Raw genomic sequence first — 10,000 nt, forward strand, 5'->3', positions numbered from 1 at the left:
AAATATCCAGTTATAGCAAACAATTGTCAATCTTCAATTTAAATTATCAATCAATTATGAAAATTAATTTAAAAAAGGAAGTAAAAAAATATATATATTTTAATCAAAATAATTCTTCATAAGCATTTCCTTACCAAATCTGAGATTGGTGGTTCATGTGTTGAGTCAATAGCATAACTTCCATCACTTAAATTTGAAACTTCAACTGTATCATCTCCAGCCCTGTACGATATGCTCACTGGTAAACCTGGATCATCCTCTGACGTACTTTTCCGTAATTGTAAAGATGATTTTCTCCTATGATATGCTAATCAGCAAACAAAATATATGTCAACTAAGGAACATTATGCCAATGGAACAACATAATGGTATCAGTTAAATCTTGAATATTCTCCATCAATAAATAATTCAATATTATCAGTTCTAATTTTCATTAGTATCATATCTTACCTTTTGGTGTCTTAGGTTCTTCCTCTTCCACCTTATTTGGTTCATTTGCATCAATGGTTTCTTCAATGACAACTTTCAGAGATTCCTGCTTTCTTTCTAAGGCTTCCATTTTAACCCTAGTATTATATTTCTAAGGATATAATAAAAACAGAAGAAACATTGTTGCTCTCCTGAATTTTAACTTCCTGAAAGATGAAAAGAAAAAGCAATACAGTGCAAAAGTTAACATAAAATTTATATGAAGTGTTAATAAATATGAAAATCTTTAACATATTGGATGTTCCCATCTCTCAACTTTATAGATGCTCTCATTTCTTAACTGCAAATGCTATATATGGTATTACTGAATGATAGAACTGTATAAATTGAGACAAAGGATAAGAAAATAACAATTAGATAAACTCTCTTCCCCCTTTAGAGTTTCTCCTTTCATAAATATAAGGAGGAACATGCTTTTTTCAGAAAATATTACACATGGTAAATTGAATATAAATCTCAACACGTCATGTCAAATCATACAGAAGTTTGTGCAGCTGTCTAGTAATATTTTCACAATGGATCAAGTTAATGATGGACAACAGATAATATCAACTTTACATACTATACTTTGTCTCATCTGTTAAAGCTTTGATATTGTTTTAAATTCAAGTATTTTGTAGCAAATGCACGCAATAGTGACCAGTAACTAAGAAAAAATTATAGACACTTTGTAGTAGTAGTGAACATCATCCCCAATCCCTGTCGATATGTCATTTCTGCAGCAGCCATAACTGAACTAATTAAGTAAACCATAACTACAATAATATACATTATCATACACGAAGAGTACGATGACAGCATGGTAAATGGTAAACCAATCCCACTAACCAATATACAGGAAAACAAATACTACGGATAATACCTGTCAGCTGTGCTTCATGGCCGAGCTTGTCAGTAACGAAAGTGAATAAAAAGTTGCGCTTTTTTGGTTAAATCATAACGTCATAACCTCGTTTTCCCTCAACAGCACACATCAATGTCACTTGGGTATTGTATTTCTTAATTATATGAAAGTTTCAAAAGCTATCAGACTGTACCAAGAATAAACCGAGCACACAGAGTGAAAGAGAAACGTCACTCACCTAACTGAACCTGACTTTGAGTTCCTCCGCCCCTTTGCTGTGTTTACATGGGGGAGGATCCGGCCTTATTTCCAGGTCACGCTAGAGAGTTTTTATTTTTCTATCTATTTTTTCCTTCTTTTTTGTGATATGATAAAGGTATTCGTGTGCACCTATATATGATTCATAATTCATACATTCCTTAATTGTATCAAAATTTATGAATATAAGCTCGTGATATATTTGATCTCAAGTTTCTAACCTGGCTGTCAAATATTTGTTTACCACCAAATTTAATTTCGATATTTTTTGCAGTAGGGATGGACACACGCAAACAGTTGTGAGCGTATATGTACATAAGGACATACACATATACAGATATGTATTTCCATAAGTTGGGAATATATACTGGGTGCATTAGGAATATACGAACAAACAAACTAACAAACACATATATATGTAAATATATATATATGTGTGTGTGTGTGTGTGTGTGTGTGTGTGTGTGTGTGTGTGTATATGTATATATATTTATATATACATATACAATTACATACATACATACATACATACATACATACATACATACATACATACATACATACATACATACATACATACATACATACATACATACATACATACATTCATACATACATACATACATACATACATGCACATATACATACATACACATACACACATACCCTGTGTGTGTATGTGCGTGTGTGCGTGCGCGCGCGTGTGTGTGTATGTGTGTGTGTGTGTGTGTGTGTACATACATATGTATATATACATAATTTATATACATACAAATGCATATATATGTATATATTGATAGATAGATAGATAGACACACATATACACACACCCACGCACACATAAATATATATAGATAGATAGATAGATAGATAGATATAGATATACATATATATATACATATACATATACATATACATATACATATATATACATATATGTATATATACATGTGTGTGAGTGAGTGTGTGTTCACACACGTGTATGTGCACGTATTTTTGTCTATATACCCACTACATGAAAGATCAGAGTGCAATCCACTCAAACGATGTTACGAAACGTATTTTAAACTCTTTTTCTCTCCTATTTCCTCCCGTTTTGTCAATATGTTTTCTATTGGCTTTGCCTATGTCTTTTGGAGATAAGCTACTGATTATCCTTATGAGTATTATTACTGGCAAAAAAAGGCCACATGTCATTTTATGGCATAGAACGTTGCCTTTCCAGGAAGTATTCTTATCGACATCACCCCGCCCCCCCGATAATATAATCATATAGAAAAAAAAACAAAAAAAAACAGAAAACAGTCTACATGTATCCAAGTAACAACACATACGAACAGCATGAGTAAACAAGCTATCCTACAGGGAGAGCGTTCAGGAGGCAGCCATGTTTACGATAAAATGCTTGCACCGACGACACGAGCGAGGCAGGCTGGGTAATCATTGGCCTCGGGAGATCGTAAGTGCGGAAGCTCACGTGGGGGAACAAGTGTCGGGCGATGGGCGAGCATAAATATTTTTCGTCCTTGAACGGTGTGCAACAGGATGACTGTATGCTTGTTTGGATGCGCATGCAGATATATAGAAATATAAACATATACAACGATAGATAGATATAAAGATAGAGTGATAGACAGATATATATAGATAGATAGATAGATAGATAGAGCTCCATGTATACACAGAGATATGTATATTGGTTCAGGCATATCTATATATACATTTATGCATATATATATGTATATATATTTATCTATCCATATATATATAAATATATAAATTCATCTCTGTATATATATACATATATATATAATATATATATATATATATATATGTGTGTGTGTGTGTGTGTGTGTGTATACACGCATCATCATCATCATCATTGGGGAGCTAACGCCGGCGGGGGCGAATAGCATCCACCCTTCGTTTCCACCTACGAGGGTCCCTCATTGCGAGCCGCCAGGCAGGGGCCCAGCTCATCTCTAGCTCGTGCCCAAGCCACGACTTCTTAGGTCGTCTCACAGGCCTCCTTCACCCAGGGTTGTCTCGAATAGAGACAACTTGGTGGACAGGATCATCCTGTGGGAAACGAGCCAGGTGGCCGTATAGCCTGAGTTGGTGATTACAGATTGTGCAAGTAACAAGTCGTGTACCAGTCTCACGGTGCACCCGTTGGTTGGACACATGGTCCCGCCAACTGTACCCCATGATCTGGTGCAAGGATCTGTTACAAAAGGCATCAAGATGAGATTCCAAAGCACAAGATAGCGTCTAGGTTTCATTTCCATATAGTAAAACTGGCAGTATCAAGGCTTTGAAGACATGTAGCTTGGTCCTTCTGCACAGGTACCGGCATCTCCAAATACTCTTGTCGAGAGATTTCATGAACCCTGCTGCCAGACCAATCCGTCTACTGACTTCCTGGTTTGTCAGCCCGGAGTCATGAACTGCACTGTCAAGGTATATGAAGGTCTCTGTGACCTCGATGTTCTCACTGCAAGCACGTACCGACTGAACAGGATCTCCTAGCAGGCCCCCAGAGTCCAGGAGACCTCTAGCTCCAGGGGCTTTGCTTCATTGCTTAATGCATCAAGAGCCGTCAGTAGGGTTTCCAGAGATTCAGACAGAGTAGCAACATCATCAGCAAAGTCAAAACCTTGATATTGCCCAGAGTTGCTCCACAGTGACTTTGAACTGTAGCTCTACCCAGTATCCTGTCCATGCGAGTATTGAAAAGTGTTGGTGCAAGAACACAGCTTTGCCTCACTCCTGAATTAACAGGGAAGAAGCTCGACAGGCCCCCACCACACATTACAGTACTTTCAGTGTCAGTATACAGGCTTGCCATTAATCCAATAATCCTTGTTGGAATTCCTCTTTGTCTCAGGATCTCCCAGAGTAGTTCGCGATGGATAGTATCAAACGCCTTCTTCAGGTCGATGTTAGCTGCAAGCAGCCCACGTCTGAACTCATGATGGTGCTGTACAGTGACTCGAAGCGCCAGGATGCGGTCTATTATGAACTTACCAGGAATAAATCCACATTGCTCCGGCCTCTGGTGCTACAGCAGGTGGTCTCTGATACGTCTCAGAAGAATGTGAGCGAGAACCTAACCCGGTATACTGAGTAGTGTAATGCCTCGGTGATTGCTGCTGTCCCACCGATCCCCTTTCCCCTTCCAGAGAGGGATGGCCACACCCTTCAACAGGTCAGGGGGAATGGTACCAGTCTGCCAGACAGAACAGCATGCAAGCCCCTTGCCATAGGTTCTCCACCAGCCTTTAACAGTTCAGCTGGGATGCCACAGACACCCGGTACTTTACCACTTTTCAGCTTGGAGATCGGCTCCCTGACTTCAGTCAGGGAGAGTGGATCCTCACTGATGGGTGGGTCTGGCAAAGGAATCTCGACACACACACACACACACACACACACACACACACACACACACACACACACACACACATATATATATATATATATATATATATATTAACATGAACACAAACATAAATACAGTGACGTGCACACAAAATTAAAAGGGAAACAGCCACAGTGAAATTAAGTCAAGACGTTTTGAACTCGTCAATCCATTTAAGTTATTAACTGTATGATGAGGAATTCTCGACGAGTTCGAAACGTCACGATTTACTCTTTCATCCTTTACTGTTGTTTTTTTTTCCTTTTCGCATATGTACATATATACCTACAGACACACGCATGTACATGTATATGTATGTGTGTATGTAATATATATATATATATATATATATATATATATATATATATATATATATATACACACGTATATGTGTGTGTGTACAAATATAAATATATATATATATATATATATATATATATATATATATATATGTATGTATGTATACATATATGTATATATTTATATATATATATATATATATATATATATATATATATATATATATATAAATCTGTGTGTGTGTGTGTGTGTCTATTTTTGCATGATATATGCATTATGTATGCAACTTAACAGCATATGATAGAGATTATTAGTATTGGTCACACAGCTATATAGAGAAATTCCCACACACAAACATAGACTAGGAGTTATTATAAGAATACATATGAAATCAAATCCAACTCAGTATATTATCAGAGGAATACGAGCAGTGAGATGGTATAGCACGCGCGGATTTACTTGCTTAGAGCGGATTAAACGCAGACTAAAGCAGAGTTCTCTCTCTCTCTCACTCTCTCTCTCTCTCTCTCTCTCTCTCTCTCTCTCTCTCTCTCTCTCTCTCTCTCTCTCTCTCTCTCTCTCTCTCTCTCTCTCTCTCTCTCTCTCCCTCCCTCTCACGCGTATAATAATATAAAAACTTCACAAATGATTGATTTTGAATGCTTTATATATCTTTCGCCTTAGCTGATAGTCTATAAAAATTAACCAAGATTAATATCTCCATATGTATATATTACACAGTTTGCACTATAGGTTTGGAAACTGACTTTAAAATGGAGCGCAATAGTTTACCTAAAATCCATAATCGAAGAAATAATGAATGAGTCAACCTTGATATGAAATTCCCGAGGGTTTACGAGGAAAAGTAGTATCCGTGAGTCCAACAGACTTGTATTATATATTCTTGCGTCAAAGGAATGACTATAAGTGGTTGTTTTTGTTTCGTACTTTCTTTGCGATAATACGCCTGCGGAACGTGTGCCTGATAATTTATCATTATAATAATATAGATAACCTAAGCTTAACTAGGACTGCGGTTAAGAAATGAGTCATGGTTACGCTTTGTGACAAAAAACGTGTATTCACGTCGTAAACTCGGTGATATATAGACGGTGTGACAAGACACTGTCGGACAAGATTTACAGTTTAGATACCGTCTGGTTTAGGAAGACACGGAAGGGCTGCACTGAAGCCTTTTGACGTACCGTTTTACAGAGAGATATTCACATGAGTATATAGGAAACATTCTGTCCAGTCTAGACAACAGTGATAATGTTCATATAGAGTAAGGGAAGATTTCTAATCCTCACTGATAATCATGTCAGTTTGCTTAGTATTTGTTTTTTGTCTGTCGTTGATATTGTGAATTCACCCAATAGCATAATAGCAAGGAATATATGTACATTGTTACTGAGAACCCTGAGGCATATTATAAAGTTAACCGATTAAAAAACGACAGATAGAATATTCTAACTATATTTTAATAAGAACGATAATTGTCACTGTATACACTCTGACGATGATTATATCGTTTAGCATGAAGTTTACTCCACAAAGAGTTCTCAGTGAACGGAGGTTGTGACAATCAGTTACACCCCTCCGCCAGTCAGTCACTGGGTCAGCTGGGCCAGCGTGAACGGAGGCTTGTGTTGCCGTCTCAAGCTTTAAGGGACGCCCGGGATGGATGCCCCGCACGTGTGGGTACTCGAGGACGGCGCTGCGTTTGTTTGTCTGACGGAGAGAGAGTGGAGAGGGGAAAAAGGGCGACGCAGATTAAAGAAACGGAGAGAAATAACGCCATGGAGAGAGGGAAAATAGTAGAAGTCTATCTGGTGAAATAGTAACAGACATAGCAAGATGAAATAGATAATGTGGATACATTTATGAATATAGATAAACAGAAAAATAATAAGCAGATTCAAATAGAGAGATAAACATATATAACAAAAACGTAGAAAAACAAATAACAAAGAGAATGCATAAAATCAAAAGTTAATCATACACAACTACCAAAATCGCGTCGGTTTTGCGTTACCAGTAGTAGTGGATCTTTATGCGTAGACGCAAATTGCTCTATGTGCATCAGTGGGTGTTTGTACTAGCCGTCATAAAGGCAATAAACCTACAAACGAAGAGTAACCTCGTAAATGGAATGTTACAGAGTGCATTAAAGGGTTACTGTTACGTCCATAAACGGGAAGTGTTACTACAATGACCTTGTGGAATATTATCCTTTGATATTTGATTTATCCTTTGTCAGTGACCTTCGCGGAGGAACCCGTGTAGAATCTATCATTTATCCTATCACCAGTCTGGAAGAGACGTTTCCTCGCCATTTAGACTTTACAGCCTTCTGGGAAAGGTTTCTTCATACACTTGCAGGAATCTTTATTACTGCGTCAGGAATACTTTCGTTCCTCAAGGATCTTCATGGTCACGGAGGATTGCTTCCTGAAAAGAAAAACAAAATCATGATTTTTTAAAACTCCTTTTAACTTTTTTGATAATGCAGAGCGATATTTTTTATTTTCCGTATTTTCTTGATGACTCATTCTTGTTGAATAAAACAGTTCCACAGGAGTGATATTGCATCATTATTCAGAAAACTGTTCTCTCATAGGACACTCCCAATCTGAATATTGATATCTGCCCTTCAGTAAGTTCCCATTTGAACTTTTCATTAGTTAATTAAGTAATATATGTTTAATTTTGTAATATACTATCTTATGAAATCTTCGTTCTTTCGCGATCTAGTATCAACATTCCTGGATAAAATATCCTGCGATGGGAAATTCAAGTGTTGAACAGAGAGAGAGAGTGAGATTAAGGGTGTGTTAACTAAATGAAAATGAAGAATGAGTGAAAGAGTGTAGAGAGACTGTAAAGGAACAATATGTAGAGTGAAAGTGTGAGAAAGTTAGGAAAGTAAGGATGAACGAGTATGGAGTAGACAGTGAAATGGAAAGATTGGGCGATGAAAGATTAGCACAAAAGACGGGCATATGGTGTGACGCAGTTCTGGGAGGAGGAGAAATGAGATAAGCCGTAGGTGTAAGGGAACAGACCGAGAGGGAGAGGAGAGGGAAAATGCCGATGATGAGTGAGAGACGGAAGGAAGGCACAATGATGAAAAGCATTAGTGCACGAATGGAGTTATGAGGAACTAAGGCTAAGGGTGATGAAGAAATTAAAATAAAACACGAGAAGGATGAAGAACTGAGGGGATAAATAATTTAAGGAGAGGGAAAGGTTCATGGTCTGGATGGACTCGCCGTGAAGGTCGGACACCCAGGAATGTAGGGAAGCGTCGGCCAGACTTCTCCTCGTGAGAGGGGAGAGACTACGGCGTGAGGGCGGAGGGGGGAGTATGGCATGAGGGGGGAGAGAGTACAGTGAGGGGAGATTGGCCTTGGCGTGAGGGGAGAGAGTACAGCGTGTGTGAATGCGGTGTGCGAAGAGAGGGTATGGCATGAGGGGGAGAGAAAGGGCGATGTGAGGGGGGGGGGGGTCTGGCTAGAGCAAAGAGAGAGTCCGGAGTGTGGGGGGGAGAGAGTACGGCGCGAGGGGAGAGTGAGGGCGGTGTTAGGGGTACCGTTGATGGCGCCTGAGCTCGGCGTGACCCACATACTGCGTCCCGGCGGCGCCATTACTCCGCTAGGGCGTGACAGGCCGCCCACTCTCACCCCATAACCTTGCGTTTCGGCACTCTACACTCTCTCTCTCTTCATCTCTCTGTCTTTCTATCTCTGGTGGTCGTCTCCGTTACGAGCCCAATATTGCCTAATCCTGAGGGCAAATATGTGGTAATTCGGCCTCAGACCACGGCGGTCAGACAAGACCCCACTGTGCAGAGGAGGAGGCATGATAGAGGAAGAGGCTGATTATCAAAACAGACGCAGCACTGAGGGGGCATCACGGAAGAAAAATGCGGGATGCACTACTCCGCTGGTGCCACTGCGAGGCACTCATTCCATCCCGCTAGATTAGAGCCACTTTCCGCATGGGGTCCCACCGCCCTGACTCATCTTGGTGGCGCATTACGCTCTTCGCGGCTTGGAGGCGCGAGGGTCAGCCGGTTTGGTGATCCAACACATATCTCAAATCGAGTCTGTTTCACATTTTCCCACTTTTTTCAGGTGGTTATATTCTTTGCTAACACAAAGAAAAGGTAATCACAGTAGGGTAAACTTCGTGATATCACTGTGAAACGAAACATGCGTATTTGCAATTTCAAAGTTCACGTGAGTGTGAAGAGACTCTCGACCCATTTGATTTTTCCATTACCTATGTAATTAAGTTGTTGTTTAGTTTTGCTTCCTTTGTACTTATCGTATTACTTAGCTAATTTTATGAAACTTACATAAGCTTGAAGGATCACATGTCACCATACAGCAGTTCCTAGTGTGAGCAATCACAACAGACTTCATGTCTTAAGTACCAATCATTGCCTTAAAGACTGACTCAACGATCTGCAGGATGGAGAGACTAAGGCTAGAAAGGACATGGAATGTAATGTGATGTCTAATATATTCACTGATTTCGTGTCTGACGGCGTTTGTTATTACAGAAAAAAGACATTACTCTTGCAATTCCCATCAACAACAAGGTTAATACACTAATAAGCATAGTGATCATTAGAAGGAATAACAGGCACCAACCTTGACACATATAACTCACCATGTCATGAG

At 39.2% G+C, this 10,000-nt stretch overlaps 1 protein-coding gene across 2 annotated transcripts in view; it reads right to left on the bottom strand.

Annotated features, from left to right (window-relative positions):
- LOC125027313 (two pore channel protein 1-like) overlaps positions 1 to 1,612 on the bottom strand; it is a 28,854-nt gene extending 27,242 nt beyond the window's left edge. Inside the window, exons 1-3 of one of the 2 annotated variants that reach the window (XM_047616314.1) lie at positions 1,572 to 1,612; positions 451 to 635; positions 135 to 307 (exon numbers count right to left, since the gene is read on the bottom strand). In XM_047616314.1, the coding sequence (XP_047472270.1) occupies positions 135 to 307; positions 451 to 559 (282 nt within the window). In that variant the 5' untranslated portion in view covers positions 560 to 635; positions 1,572 to 1,612. Of the gene's footprint in view, positions 1 to 134; positions 308 to 450; positions 636 to 1,351 lie in introns of both variants that reach the window. The other variant, XM_047616313.1, reaches the window with a different exon arrangement.
- Between the last annotated feature and the right edge of the window lie 8,388 nt (positions 1,613 to 10,000).

The sequence above is a fragment of the Penaeus chinensis genome, chromosome 7 (assembly GCF_019202785.1).
Source record: "Penaeus chinensis breed Huanghai No. 1 chromosome 7, ASM1920278v2, whole genome shotgun sequence".
Lineage (NCBI taxonomy): Eukaryota > Metazoa > Arthropoda > Malacostraca > Decapoda > Penaeidae > Penaeus > Penaeus chinensis.